This window comes from Pungitius pungitius, chromosome 2, assembly GCF_949316345.1.
Source record: "Pungitius pungitius chromosome 2, fPunPun2.1, whole genome shotgun sequence".
NCBI classification, from domain to species: domain Eukaryota; kingdom Metazoa; phylum Chordata; class Actinopteri; order Perciformes; family Gasterosteidae; genus Pungitius; species Pungitius pungitius.
In genome coordinates, this window is record NC_084901.1 from 11,719,210 (window position 1) to 11,734,659 (window position 15,450).

The 15,450-nt window shown below is 43.8% G+C and overlaps 2 protein-coding genes across 3 annotated transcripts; both read left to right on the forward strand.

The window, feature by feature from the left end:
• Nucleotides 1–323: 323 nt before the first annotated feature.
• On the forward strand, nucleotides 324–8,897 carry gdi2 (GDP dissociation inhibitor 2). Its single transcript, XM_037461448.2, has 10 exons — nucleotides 324–482; nucleotides 4,613–4,720; nucleotides 5,491–5,590; nucleotides 5,991–6,125; nucleotides 6,326–6,524; nucleotides 6,636–6,767; nucleotides 7,146–7,245; nucleotides 7,338–7,509; nucleotides 7,711–7,910; nucleotides 8,331–8,897. Exons 1-10 carry the CDS (start codon nucleotides 438–440, stop codon nucleotides 8,481–8,483), a joined length of 1,344 nt encoding a protein of 447 aa, XP_037317345.1. The 5' UTR covers nucleotides 324–437; the 3' UTR covers nucleotides 8,484–8,897.
• Nucleotides 8,898–10,395: 1,498 nt separating this feature from the next.
• LOC119211186 (ankyrin repeat and SOCS box protein 13-like) lies at nucleotides 10,396–15,099 on the forward strand. Of its 2 annotated transcripts, XR_009945933.1 has the most exons (8): nucleotides 10,396–10,569; nucleotides 10,825–11,012; nucleotides 11,293–11,449; nucleotides 11,557–11,691; nucleotides 12,014–12,205; nucleotides 12,561–12,697; nucleotides 14,033–14,260; nucleotides 14,515–15,099. XR_009945933.1 is itself a non-coding variant. In XM_062560416.1 (7 exons), the coding sequence occupies exons 1-6, from the start codon at nucleotides 10,527–10,529 to the stop codon at nucleotides 12,683–12,685; spliced, it is 840 nt and encodes a 279-aa protein (XP_062416400.1). In that variant the 5' UTR covers nucleotides 10,396–10,526; the 3' UTR covers nucleotides 12,686–12,697; nucleotides 14,515–15,099. The 2 variants fall into 2 exon arrangements, 1 of the variants encoding a protein (XP_062416400.1); XM_062560416.1 differs by lacking the exon at nucleotides 14,033–14,260.
• Nucleotides 15,100–15,450: the final 351 nt, after the last annotated feature.

Sequence of the window (15,450 nt, forward strand, 5' to 3'; positions counted from 1 at the left end):
TATTAATATTACTGTAGTCTTGATGATGGAATCTCTTAAATGACAGTATGAGTTCCTACAAAAGTAGACATTTTAAAAGGTAGAACTTAATTGAATAAGAGTGAATAAGTATTCTACATACATGTTAAGAAACTGCAAATAACACACAGACTGGAAGATTAATGGCATTAAACAATCTATGACATACAAAAACACTCGCAGTTTAAGTCGTGGTTAAAAAGCTAAACATTTAGTTTCTTAGATTGTTGTATTATATATCATTGTACATTGTATGTTCATACGGACGCCTCTCTCTGCTGCCAAGTGATTGACATATAGTAAGCCCCGCCTCCGAGGCGCCTGACGCTGAACCGCAGCCCCTTCTCATTTCCAGTCCCGCAGATCTCCATTTTCTTCTTTCGCGATATTCAGTAGCGGAGGAGTGAAGATTTGGAAAAATGAATGAAGAATACGACGTTATCGTTTTGGGCACCGGGCTTACGGTAAGGAAGAATCAAACTATCCGTTTCCCAGCGCGAAAGTGATTTGCAACCTGTTACCGAAGCAGTAGCTTTAGGCGCCTGGTGGTTTGGCGTTGAACTAACAAGGCCTAATCAGCAGAGCTAGCGCTAAAAGCTAGCTTAGCCGCTAACGTAAAGCGGGTGACTACTTGTTAGTTAAAGGAAACTGCGAGCAAAGTAGCTAACGGTAACGGCTAGCTTCAAAAATTAGCTTCAAATGCTATCGGTGTATGGAAATATGAACGGTACCTAAATGTTAATATACTCAATGTACGTTGAACGCTTACTCTGTTGCTATTTAGTTGTTCCATGGACTGCATGTAGAGACCATGGTCATTTAACCGGTTATATGGACGCCTGGCTCACAGTCCAGGCAAGATTATACGCCTTGATTACGTTAGTCTGCTAACGTTAGCCGACCCGAAATAAGCTAACTAATTAGCCTGCTAACCACCGAAAACGACGTGGCCGCCTCACGGACCGTTGACTGTATCCTACTAGTATTGTGAATAAAACCGGTTGAATTAAACGAGACTAAGTAACTAAAGGGAAGGACGGTACAAACTGTTTATCTAAAATAACAAGATTAATGTGTACTATGTTACTGCCAGTCTTGAACTTTAGTAAAGGTTTTATAATCTGTAGTTAACTTGTGTAGTTTTTAGGCTTACCCATTACCCGTGTGAAGGGGTTCGGTACCGAGATTTTAAGCTTGCTAGAATTGAACGTGCCATATCACACCTGACGTCTCATTTCTTTACGCAAATATTTTCTCAAGAACATGCCCAACTGGATGGAGAATAACTTGTGTGTGAAATGAATGGTAGACAAACTCTGCTTTGTTTATTTAATAGCACTCGCTTCTATATCCGCATTCCTGGATCTTCCGGGTAATCTGGTGCTCGACTCCTGAGAAAGTACCGGGGTGGCAGGGCTTCAGATTGAGAACAGACCGAGGTGTCAGGGCTTTGCCAGCAGAGCAGAGAGAGGGCTGCTTAGCTCCATTGTGACGAGTGTTGATTTAGCTCACATTTGGGTGTAGTTCCACCAAGACCAAGGAAGCGAAAGCACGCTGCAAGTGATCTGCGAGCTAAACTGCGTGCCTGCCTGAAAAGCCCAGCAGACCGCAACACCAAAGCTTGGTTTTAGTTCCCTTATTTAAATGAGTGACTTTACTTCTGTTTATCCAACAGATTTTCATTTTATGTTGCCCACATTAGCACTCTTATGACTACTAACTCAACAGGTCATACTGAATATCTGATTACTAGTTATGCAACAATATTCACTATATTTTGTGCACCCAATGGTGACTTTTTATTCTGACAGGGTGATTGTGTTTCCCAATCTGTCCACTACTAATGACCCATGGGTGCTGTTGCTTTGCTAAAGATATCAAACTTCACCTGGTTCACGTCGTGATACTATTTGCGTTTCCAAGTCAGCAGCTCATTGCATGAAGATGAGAACTCAATAGGGTGGCATATTATTGGTGATCGGCTGAAGAATACAGAGCATACATTGATGGCACGCATAATAAAAAAAGTGCTGCATTAATATTCCTTTCATGATTTTTAAGTTAACTTAAGTAGCTTAAAAATGACTAAAGCCCAACATTGTTATATCATATAGAAGTTGTAATGACATTTGGCCACTTATTGGCAACAGCTTGTATTACATGTCATTTAGCTGATGCTTTTATCCAAAGCGACTTGCAATAAGTGCATTTCAACCATAAGGATACAAACTCAAAAAACAATATGATGGGATGTTTGACCCTGAGGAACTCGGGTAGTAAAAGGACAAGGTTCCAACACATATCCTCTCCAAGTTGCCTGGTAGGTGCGGCCATCAAGGTAGGATGAGAGAAGGGAGAGAGCAGAGCATGAGACACAGAGTTCCTGAAGAGAGGAAGTAAGGATCTGGTGGTTTATTGTGTCAAATGCAGCAGAACGGTCCAGAAGGATGAGGACAGAGGAGAGAGAGGCAGCTCTAGCAGTGTGGGGTTGCTCTGAGACAACGAGGAGAGCAGTCTCTGTGGAATGGCCCGCCTTGACGCCTGTCTGGTGGGGGTCAAGGAGGTTGTTACAGTGGAGATTGCAGAGTAAAAGGAGGAGTAAAAAAGTATCGGTAGAAAGCTCCCAAAGCCTCAAAATTTACTTGAGCTGTGTGTACTGCTGTATTTTATCCTGTTGAGCTTGTTTTAACCACAGGCCTTATTTAAGCCATCTAACCAAAACCCCATTTACTCTGAGGCGAACGGGAAAGGCACAATGCTGACTCATTTCCAGGTTTTTAGGACTCTTTCCTGCAGCATTGACTGAAAAATCCCCAGTGGTTATGAGAAAAATGTTAGTGATTAGCCTACTAAGAAAAATAGTGAACAGTTATCCATTCAAAACCAGACTAATACCCCCCCCCCCCCCCCCCACTGCACTGAAACACTGCATTTTATTTCAAATTAAACTGAATATATTTGGGTTTTAACCAAAATAACATATAAAAAATGTATAGAATAATCGGTAGATTACTACAGAAAAAAAATGTTTATGTTGCAGTCCTGAACCTTAAAATGTAAATATTATTTTCACTAAACTAAATGAATGATGCTTTCATTTTCCAGTGAGAAGTTTACAGTTGCTGGTATCTTTGTGCCATAAAAAGGAGGAAATAGACAATGCTTTCTTCACTGCCTGTGTAATAAATTAATTTCTGCCTGACTGTACGGTTGATCAGTGCCCCCCCCTCCTCCCCCTCCCTCTGTCAGCATGGGCCTGCACTCTCTCCGGCTATGTGTCAAAGCCTGCATTCATGAGCAGCAGGCGGTCAGCTTTAGTCACATGACTCCTGAAGGAGTGATAGTGATGCATCACTCTTCCTTCCCCAGAGATTTACACACAGCTTGACTTTATACTTTATAAAGTGAAAATTGAGGAACAGGGGATCTGATTTCACTGGCACAGGTATTTTCGGAGAGCACCTGTGCAGAATGCTAGCTGGGAGCCAGCAGGATTGAGTGTGCTCAAGTTATTAAGGTGGCGTTTTTAATGTCTCAATGCATTCATACATCCATTAGTCATTCTGTCCCGGATACTGTGTGGAGGTAAATTGACAAAGTGATCAATTAAAAAGTCTTCAAAAAATGAATTGAGTGTTGAACTGGTGAATCCAGGCCAGTGATATCTGGGATCCAATCTAATAAGGGCCGGTGGAGTTTCTTGCGTGGAGGCTGCGCCGCCCGTTTTACTGTAATTTTACGGATCAGTGTTTCTCCCAGGTTAACAGCTTTGGGTGGGTACGGACGGTGAGGGACTGATGGACGTTATCTGTTGCACACTCTGTGTCAGCTGGTGGGAGTGTGCTCCCCTTTGCGTGTGCGCATCAGAGCAAAACTATGCCGTGCGCTGAGAGCAGTGGAGAATTGTAAACAAAAGTTTAAGACTTTCGTATTGGTCGGGTCAAAAGTGTCTGCTTGCTGGTTGGCAGACAGAAATTTTCTTCTGAAAGATAAAATGGTACAAACCCTGACACTAGGCGTCACAATATGGAATCCAACATCATCCAGAGAATTTTTTGTTGTTGTAATTTTTGGACATGCAAGGAACAAGTTATACCATGCGGGGCCGTATTGTGCAGCCGTCAGTCAATAGTAAATCTTTTAGAGTAAAGTCCACACAGTCACATGGGGCACGCAGTAATCGCATTATGGCTTTTGGTCTTTGAATTCCTGTCCCGGGTCAACATGCACATTTTTCCATCTCATCACCAAGGCTGTGAGACTTGAAGCCATGTGAAGGCTATAATCATCTGCCCTAGCAGCAGTATGTCAGACATCATGTTTGTACTGGGTGTGGCAGTGTGTGTCTGACTTGTATTTCTGTTAAACTTGCTTGCATGTTGGATTTATAACTGCACCTTTATTTGTACACCCCCCCCCCTCCATCTTTCACGCTTTTTTAGAAGGTGGTTAATGTAAGCTGGGTCATTGGAGCACAAAAATAACTCTCTCTCTCTCACACACAAACGTACAGGTTTTGTGTTCCGGGGGTGATCACCAACTTCCAATTGGTACTTGTCTAATTCTTCCTTTGTTTTTTTTTTCCTTCCAACAGGAATGCATTCTATCAGGAATCATGTCTGTGAAGGGGAAGAAGGTTCTGCACATGGACCGCAACTCCTACTACGGAGCTGAGAGCGCCTCTATCACCCCTCTTGAAGATGTAAGTTGAGCTATGATGATGCTGGTTCTGCTCTGGGAAACTGGGCCGGTGGTTGTGGTTTTTAAATGAAAAGCACAAGGGTTTAAGGAAGCCAAAACTTCAGACTATGAAATTGTTATTAAGCATCCTAATATTTCCTTGGTGTCTAAAGGCTAACCTAATGGCAACTGCTGGACAAACGGGCTCTGAAACAGACGGGTAGATTTTATGTGTATTGTTAAATTCTCAGGTGCACAATCAGGCACTGAGGGTGATAGCATCATTTACTGACCCACGTGCCAAGCGCACACTTTTACTACGTCAAGTACTATTTTTTTAAGAGGAATTATAGGAAAGAAGAACTGATTTCCTTTTTACCTGAGCTATATGATTAGACATAAACGGGTTGTTTCTGTCATTCAAATAATATGTGCCACATCGTTTGTCTTTGTTGCCGCCCAGCAGCAAATGTTCCGTGTTCTGGTGCACATCTGCCACTTTGTTGGGAAGCCCTACTCGATGTCATTCAAAAAGGACAAATATGCCAATCAAAATGTTAATCTAACCGTATTTTGAAACATCATACAAACCTTTTTGAAGTATTTTCTGTGCTGCTGTCGCCCAAATTTTAGAAGACCACTGCACTTTTTACAGTGGTACTTGCCAAGATCCGAAAAGCAACTTTAATGTGTTCCCCGTTATCATAGAGGACGGTGTTTCTAAAATGCATGTCTGGTTTAATGGTTTTTAGTTGTAGCTTGGGAATTAAGTCTGGTTGTTTTTCCCTACAGCTCTACAAGCGCTTTGAACTTCCGGGAAAACCTTCTGATTCAATGGGAAAAGGCCGCGATTGGAATGTGGACCTCATTCCGAAATTCCTGATGGCCAATGGTATTTTGTGTGTGTGTGTGTGTGTCGAGGTGTGAGATTAATATTTTAGAAGGCTAACCTATTAGCAGCGTTTTCTCTTTATCATGCCAATATATTCAGGCTTTCTTTGAAACATGTTGGCAAAGCAAATGTTGCAATCGCTACCTTTCTTGCAGGAAATTCCAACATTAAGATCTGCGTCTGCCAAAGTGACGTTTGTAGAACAGCCAATTGGAACGTCCTCCCTATGAAATAATCTGATTTGCCAAGGTCTCCAATCATGGCCTAGATTTTCCACAGCCAATATGAAGTGCAGCGGTTTGGTTTTCTTTATGACCACTTGAATTAAAGGCCTGAAAGGTCACCCCCCGGATTTAGCGTCATTTAGTGTAATGCAGATGTCTCTGTCTCATTCCCTCAGGTCAGCTGGTGCGCATGCTGCTGATCACCAAGGTGACCCAGTATCTGGACTTCAAAGTGATTGAGGGCAGTTTTGTCTACAAGGGGGGCAAAATCCACAAAGTTCCCTCTACCGAGACTGAGGCTCTGTCATCTAGTAAGTTATTTAAGCACCCAGTGTCAAATGTACAGCACAAATGTGCAGACAGCTTGAAACCATCACAGGGAATGTTTTTAATTTACTATGCAGTACTTGTCTTTTTCCAAAATAATCATCAGCTTACTTGTCGTTGTTTTGAAGTAGTCGCTGCATAGCTTGGCCTTTATACACTGTTTCTAAACTCTTGCCTAATAAAGGTCTGATGGGGCTCTTTGAGAAACGGCGCTTCAAGAAATTGCTCCAGTTCATCTCCAACTTTGACGAGAGCAACCCCAAATCCATGGAGGAAGTTGACCCCCAGAAAACTACCATGAGGGCCATTTTCCAAAAGTTCAGCCTGGGCCAGGAGGTCATGGACTTCACCGGCCACTCCCTTGCCCTCTACCGCACAGACGAGTAAGAGGTCCTTCTACTTGTTCCATTGTAATTTTTTGACAACAAAGTGTAGATTGTATGTAATTATAATGCCGATACAGTTTTAAATGGTCTCTATTCCTCTTCTCTCAGTTACCTGGATCAACCATGTGTTGAGACAATAAACAGGATCAAGCTTTACAGTGAGTCTCTGGCCAGATATGGCAAGAGCCCGTACCTCTACCCACTGTACGGCCTGGGAGAACTGCCTCAAGGGTTTGCCAGGTAGGACCCTCTCCCATTACCCACTTTGTTTCAGCTGCTTCATATAGTGGATTCAAGTAAAAAAGGATGCTTTGATGCTTGGAGTAGTTAAAAGAAATCAGAGGCCGTCTGGTGTGAATAAACTGAGTTCACGAGCTAACTGTGGCAAGAGTTTTGGTATTTGATTAATTGATTTTGCCCTATTAATAACATGGTTCACGTGTTGAGCAGCGCCAAACCAATAACGCTATAAGATAAGTGTAGCTAATTGGATCATGAAGACCAACGGAGTAATAAAGCCGACACTGTAGACTCTTAATCTTACCTTTGTGAATGACCTGAATATGATCATCTATGTCTTATGAAGCAACATCTCCCACACTTTCCCCCCCATGGCAGACTGAGCGCCATCTACGGTGGGACGTACATGCTGAACAAGCCCATTGACGAGATCGTTGTGGAGAACGGGAAGGTGGTTGGAGTCAAGTCCGAGGGAGAGGTAAGCCGTTTGCTCTGCGGTGGGTTTTCCGTGTCGCTCAACCTTTCTCCAGAAATTGACCTCTTACCTTTGGGTTGTTTGCCCCAACGCAGATTGCCAGATGCAAGCAGCTGATCTGCGACCCCAGCTACGCCATGGACCGCGCCACCAAAGTCGGCCAGGTGATCCGTGTCATCTGCATCTTGAGTCATCCAATTGCCAACACTGGTGACATCAACTCTTGCCAGATCATCATCCCCCAGAATCAGGTCCAAAGGGAGCATGGTGAGCACACATGGGAAAAACATTTTTTCATTATCTAATAGCATGTACAAATATAGTGTGACACCTCTGGTTTCGGCCTCTAGGCCTAACTATGACAATATATAGAAAATGATATTGTTAACCTTCATAATGTAGCATTCATTGAATCACGTTTCTAGCTCAAAAGCTGTCATTAACTTCTGTCTTTTCCTCGTTTTCCAGACATCTACGTTTGTATGATCTCCTCTGCTCACAATGTGGCAGCACAAGGCAAGTACATCGCCATCGTCAGCACCACGGTGGAAACAAACGACCCTGAGAAGGAGATCAAGCCGGCCCTGGACCTGCTGACGCCCATCGAGCAGAAGTTTGTCAGCATCAGTGACCAGTACGCACCCACCGACATGGGCGCCGACAGTCAGGTACCATCTTTGTTTCCGCTCACCTCAGTGACACATACTGAGCCCCCTCGGTGGTCCGCCTGATCAGACAATGACGCTTTAGCATGCAAAACATCCTGTCCCTTCAGACATTTTTATTTCATATTTTATCATTTGTGTTCTGTTAGTTTAACCCCGGCATTTAACGGTTGTGCTGTTTTCTTGTGAGTTATAATTCATATCTACTCATAACGGAAGGAAGTGCCGCTTATTGTAGCGCTCACCTCTTGCACGTAGCTGTTCCATAAGAACAGACAGCACAGGAAACACTTCTGGTCTGTTTCCTTCCGCCTGTAAACTCAGGCGGTACTTATTAGAGAAGAATAACTAGACTTCATCTCCCTCTGCCCACCCATGGAACTTTTTAAACTCAAGGCCTCTTTGATGCACTTTCTCCCCTAGATTTTCATCTCCCGCACGTATGATGCCACAACTCACTTCGAGACAACTTGTGATGACATCAAAGACATCTACAAGAGAATGACGGGCTCAGACTTTGACTTTAACGAGATGGAGCGCAAGAAGCAGGACACCTTCGGCGACGCCTGCGACTAGAGGCCTGCTGCCATCCTGATGATTACACACAGCGACAACTGAAACAAAAAATAGTAATTAAAAAAAACACAAATGTACACACCTATGGGCTGGCTGGTCATCCGAGTAAATGGTTTAGCCCATTCATGATATATATAGAGATGATATAGTATTGTTGGATAGGGTTCAGGGAGGGAGTTTTGCTTTTTAAGCCCACACTCGGATGGATGTTGCACTAAACGCTGGTTATGGCTGGTGTACAGTAATGCCCTACATTCTTCTAGCGCATCATGTCAAGATGATTTATAGTCCAAAGATGCCGAATCAAATAATAATTCACAAAACTATCTTAAATACTGGGTATGTTTGGGGTGTCAAAATGGTTTGTCATTGTATAAAACGCGTTTGGAAGATAAATATTATGTATACATCAGATATTTGTCTCCGCAAGTATTCTTTCATGAAAGTTTCCTCCCAGCACATTCAGGGCAGCATCAGCAGGCCGCTGTGTGACACAGCGCCTCAAACTGCAGCTTCCATCTTTAGCCGCTTATGTAGGTAAGAGGGTTTGATATTTCTGTCAATGTATTTTGTTATCTATAAATATATTTTTTTGTTAGACCCCTTTCCTTGCATAGCTCTATCAAGGCCTGACGCATCCTATAAACCAAGCCACTCAAGGGCAACCGTGGTCCAGCATAAACCACCCAAATGTTTCGCATTCAGCTTGGGTCCCTCTGATGCATCAGACATCTGTTCGTTCCTGTATCATGTAAAGTGGGGGATGTTCTGAACATTGACAGCAGATTGGTGGGATGTGTTGACTGTAATTGCTTAAGAAGGACCAAAACGTGTACTGCAGCAGTATTGAACTGATGAGAGTTCTTTTGGTATCTCCTGTGTTGAACAACTTAAAATGACATCTTGGACTCAAATGATTTCTATACTGCAAAGTAAAAACAACTTTATCACAAATCAAAGCTGTGTTTGATTACTATTTTTGCCCTCCCGTTTCTGTGTGGATTCAATGATGGTGAATATGTGCAACGCAAGCAAAAAACATCTACATTTCTGCTGCTCTGAGCGGCATTCTTTACTGAACTAGCGGCTAACGAAGAAGTTTAGTATGACTTAAAACAATTAACTATTTATTGACAATTATTATATAGGTAGTGTAGCAGGCTGTACCCCACTAAGGAAACCGAAGGAGAATTTGGGATTTATAGTATACTCCAATAACACTAAATCGCTATTTAAATCGGGGCCTGAATTCTTTTACGTCCTGCATGTACCAACGTGAACTCAGTTAGGTTCCCCGAGATGGACTTGCACCATACAGCATAACCAGTCGACTTAGTGGTCACCATCAGGTGGTTGATGGAGTTTGGAGCAAACGTGTTCACTGGCGACAACCTGGGGAAAAGGCTTGTCTACTACACAACGCCTGAGTCTCCACCTCACACATGTCTCGTCTGTTCTCTTGTTAGAAGTTTTGCTTTTTACGAGGTGATTGATGGCTTCTGCCTCTTCTGTGCCATCTCTTGGGTAATCCTTTAAGTCTGCAGAAGCTTTGTAGAATCACCTTGACGATGAGGCTGGGTAGCAGAGCCTCAGAGGTCAGAGGTCAGCTGGACATATCCCACCATATCCACAGCTACCTCTGATCAGCCTGCTTTGCTACAGGGTGACACATGAATATATTTTAAGCCGGTATGAGTGACTAATTGATTTTGAATACAGCATATCTAACGGAAAGCACTGGACAAAATCTGCGTATTAGACGAGGTTTTCTGCAATATTTCTTGACGGTCATGTGACTCAGGACTGATTTGATATTCGGTTAATGTTGCGTTATTTCGTCTGACTCCCAATAAAAGTTTTTTCTTCAAAGGTCCTACAATGAATAGTCCGTATGAGGACACTCCCAGCATACGCTTAGAGTGTCAGTTCCGGGTTCGTCACGTGACGGCCGCGGCACGTAAACATGAACGAGACGCGGCTGTTTATAAACATCTCGTCTTAGGGCACCGCCGGCATCATTTCTTCTGGAGACAAAAGGCCAGGATGGAAGTTGAACACGCTCGTCCATATTTTTTTGGAGACATCGGTGAGTATGAAATGAAGACATTACAGAGATTAGTTTTTTGACTCCTGGCCGTGGTTTGACGTCACGCTACCCACAGACTGCTAACATATTTTACCGGAGCTAGCTGCTGCCAACATAAATTAATGTAACTGACCAATTGCTTAATGCTCTTTACTTTAAACAGGCCAGTTATTCCATAGCTACGGTGTGCGAGCTGTTTATCAAGTCACCGTTAATAAACCGCCATTTATTTGAACCCCGCTGGTAACCCCGCAGGCTTCTGGTCGGAGAGAACGGAGGTGCACAAGGCGGCGTCTCTCGGCCACACTTCTCAGCTGGAGCACCTCATCCGGAGCGGAGCGTCGGTCAACATCGTGGCGGTGGACTCCATCACGCCGCTGCACGAGGCCTGCCTCCGGGGACAGGCGCAGTGTGTCCGCCTGCTGCTGGACGCCGGAGCCCAGGTGAGACGGGCCCCTGTCCGCTGTAACATGGGCGACCTTAAAACACAACGGAACGTGCACGTGTGCCTGGTGAATCCCACATAATTCGAACCTTTTATTCATAAAAGTATTGTAGCATTAACGTTGGGTGTGATTATATTGCTGTGAACAAATATTGGTTTGCTTAAAGATATATACGCAGCTTCGCCAGAGTACTCCTTCCAATTGAGTGGACAAAAGGAAGTGTGAGAACGGTTGAAGTACTTGTGTATACAAACCTATGTCCCATAATGCATCTCAGGTGGATGCAAGGAACGTAGACGGGAGCACCCCGCTGTGCGATGCCTGTTCGGCCGGCAGTCTGGAGTGTGTGCAGCTCTTGCTGGATCACGGCGCCATGGCCGACCCTGCCCTCACCTCCCGCACGGCCTCGCCCCTCCACGAGGCCTGCTTGGGAGGTGAGGGCCTCGGCTCATGTCTCACTCCTCTGCGGCTTCGGTCAGATCAACTTAGGCCTCACATCAATCTTCACAAAAGTTAGATGGCAACAAATGTCCTTTTCCAGGAAACTCTGACTGTGTGAGGCTGCTGATTGCCACGGGGGCTTCTCTGGAGGCGTACAACCTTTACTACGGGACCCCGCTACATGTGGCTTGTGCCAACAAACACACAGACTGTGTGAAAGAACTGCTCAACGCAGGTGAGTTTTACTGCAAAGCAGGATGGGAAAATGTACCTCACTTTAAATCTAGTACTTGTTACCTGCAGTTTGCACGGTTTAGCTAATTAAATAGAATTGTGCATTGATTTATTTTACTTTATGAACAAATTTGACACCATAACTTGTTATTACTAATACTATTACATAATAGTAAACACAATAAAGCATTTGTTTGTTTGCTGGATGTCAAAGTTTGTCAAAAATGATTTTTGTCACATAATGATAGAACAATATATTTACATAAATATACTAGACCGCCTTGTCCTTCCACAACTGATTTGAATGTTCTTCTCCTTTGAAGGCGCTATGGTGAATGCCGCCAGGCTACACGAGACTCCACTGCACCACGCTGCTAAGACCATGCAGGTTGACATGGTGGAGACGCTGGTGGAGTTCGGGGCCAACGTCTATGCCAGGGATCAGCACAACAAGAGACCTGTGGACTACACCACGCCAGGCTCTCCCTCTGCCACCTGCTTGACCTTTTATGAGAGTAAGTTATGCATTAGGGTGTCATGGAACACAAACACAGTCTACAAGGTTTGTTTGATTGGAGTTGTGGAACTCTACAAAATTGTAGTATCAAGGCAGCACCAGCAGGTGGCGTGCAAGGATTGCTTTACACTTCCAGGTCACGAGTGTCACAAAGCTGCTCATATGTCAAGTGTTGTTTAGGCAGTGCAGTGACTGCTAATGAGATGATGAACACCTTTTTATTCCACTGACACCCTTTGATTACATCTAATAGAAGAAGATGAAAGTAAGAAAAATATTAAAGATGAATTCTGTGATGTTATCGGCCAGATATAGCTAGAATTTTTATATCAGCCTGTTTTACCCTTCTGTAGACAACCCCATGAGTCTGCAGCAGCTCAGCAGGTTGGCACTGAGGACCAAGCTGGGCACCAGAGCTCTGAAGGTCATAGGTCAACTGAACATACCAAAGCTCATCATGGAGTATCTCTGCTATTAGTGAGTGTCCCAGGTGAGTCAGGTCAATGTATCCAAGCTCCTCTCTTCTGTCTTTTTTTCACCCACCAGGTCTAACTCACGCCAATGATATTTTGATTATAAAGTAAGCATGTGGAATTTGTAATTGCTTATGCTACAGTTTCCATTCAAGTCCACCAGGGAATGAAAATAGAAATCCAAACTGTCTTTTCAACCAGAAGCATCTTGAGGGAAAAGCTGCACTCGCGTCGCTCCCTTTGGTTTCTCTCATTGTAACTGGCTCAGGTTGATATGCATCAGCATGCTGTAAGAAAATTTTAAATTAAAAACATGAAATCATAGAAGAATGCTCTTTAACATGCTACATGCCAGGGAATATCTATTTTAAAGAAGTATTGAAAGAACAGACTTAATAATAATGATTTAGTGATTTATTTACTGATTTAATTTAAGGCTTTATGAGTGGTAATAAATTAACATGAAAGATTTTGTACTCTCAGTTTGATATGTTAACTTTTCTGATTTAAAAGCAGTATTTCCATCAACGAACCCAGTTGCACTTGTTTACCACTAGGGCGCACCATGTACAAAGAAGTCATTCGTCTGCAACTGCTTGCTGTATTAGTGACCCCCCCCCCCCCCCCCCCCCCTCCTCCAAGTCGGGATGCGTTCAGGCCCAAGGAAAGTAGTCCTGTTACTTTGGTCCCTCTGCTATAACTAATTAGTTTGGTTCTGTTAATGCACTCACATCTGTCAGGAAACCCGCTCTCCCTCTCATGACATTTTGGCAGCAGGAGAGGTGAGGAGGAAAACGTTTGGGGGGGGGCGGGGCAGATAAGCGGGCAGGAACTGGGGGGCTTTTGTTTGAAAATCAGATAAACAAGAGCGCTGCATGCTGTGATGGTCCAGTGCCGCGCTGCCCCACCATACACCGCATCCTGGAAATCAGCTCCCTGCAATGAGCTGCAGATGTGAGATGAGAATCTGTTCATCAAGCCCATAAACCCCAAAGAAACACGCCTCGGATCGAACAAAACTTTTGACATAAAATGATTTTCTACATCAAGATGATTAATGATAAAAATGTTTAGATGTGTGAAGCAACAGAGTTGTACACCTCTACATAAATATACTATATTTTACATACAATATGACAATTGTAGAAAAAGTCCATAACTGATTAGGAGCTCGTCTAGGAATGTCTAGAACTTATTCTGTGTTGTTGGAATAGTTCTTTTAAAGAAAGGCCTAGTTTGAAAGAAAATATCACCTCCAAATCCCCGTCTAATATCTCTAGTGGCCTTCCAAAACCTGTTGGGGTCAACTCCAACCCACATTTTAACCTGACCCGTATCCATCCTTCATACAGGGTTGCGAGGGAGGCCGGAGTCAATCCCAGTTTACGTCAGGCGAGAGACAGGGTTGACACAGAGACAAACGATCTGTCACCCTTACACCTGCAGGCAGTTTAGAGCCACCAATCGACCTAATCCCCAGAGCACGTCTCTGGACTTTGGGAGGAGGCCGGAGAGAACGTGCAGACTCCACACAGAAAGGCCACTGGGCGGAGTCAAATCCAAGAGATTTCTGCTGTGAGGTGACAGTGCTAACCACCTGTATTATCAGTTTAGCTTTTTGTAAACATCTCTCTCCACACAGAGGCCAAAAAACAGGCTGAAATATGCGCCCGGGGCCAAATACCAACCCCTGTAACAGACCTGAATGAGAATGCTTCATTTTAACTCGTTACATTCAACGATGCAGCATCAAAGTCAATTGTGACTTCCTGTTTTGTTTTCAATCACTTTTTTCCCACATGTCTGAACCTGTGGCCTCTTCTGTGACCTGTAGGATGGGCTCCTCCCACCGCCTCGTTAGGGCATCCCTATTAAGACAGCACTTTGAAGAAGGACTACCCTCCGTGATCCCATCGATGAGACACAGCAGCTGTCGAGTTGAGCTAAAACCACGTGGAAAGAAATAAAGAAGGAAAGATGACAGCCTCAGTGAGTTTTCTTTCAGTTTAGGACATGTGGATTAAGATTTTCAGTCAAAAGATCAAATAAAAATGTTATTTCAGAATCTGATTTAACATTTATTTCTGCCATCAAGTTCTCATGCTCCCATTTTTACTATTAATATGGATACGTCAGTTTCTAAACTTTTTCTGTCATGACAGTGTGTACTGTACTTTTGTAGTCTGTGAAGTTCTCAGTATATTTCATTAAATAAAAATAGAAATCTGAATTCCCCCTGTGAGTCACTTGTAATACTACTGTAACTCACGTAAGCAGACGTCACAGCACCAAGTGCTGACTGGAAGAGACTTTTTTTGAATAAGAACTGGAAAAAAAATACTGATTCAGACGATGCACCCATCTATTGTATAATTTCTTCATTGGACTCTGTAAATTAAAGACTCATTGCTGCACTCAATTGTTCCCAGCCACCTTAGATTCTGGCCTCCACCCTCTTGTCTGCTCCCACACTTACAGTAAACCAGACTTGCTTTGGTCTGACGAAATTAAGTTTGTGTTTGTCTGGACGACAACGCCCGAGGGTTACACACACCCACACACACACACACACACACACACACACACACACAGGCGAAGGGGCACTTCAAAAGCAGCCATCTGGTTGTATTTTCTGAAGGGAGTCCCCCTGATCGGGAGTGGCCCAATCTTCAGTGCAAATGAAGTGAGCAGAGTTTCCTTCCCAGATGCTTTCCCTCTCTGTCCCCGTGTCTCAGCTGCTCGGCAGAAGCCAGCGAGTCGGCCTGCTCTG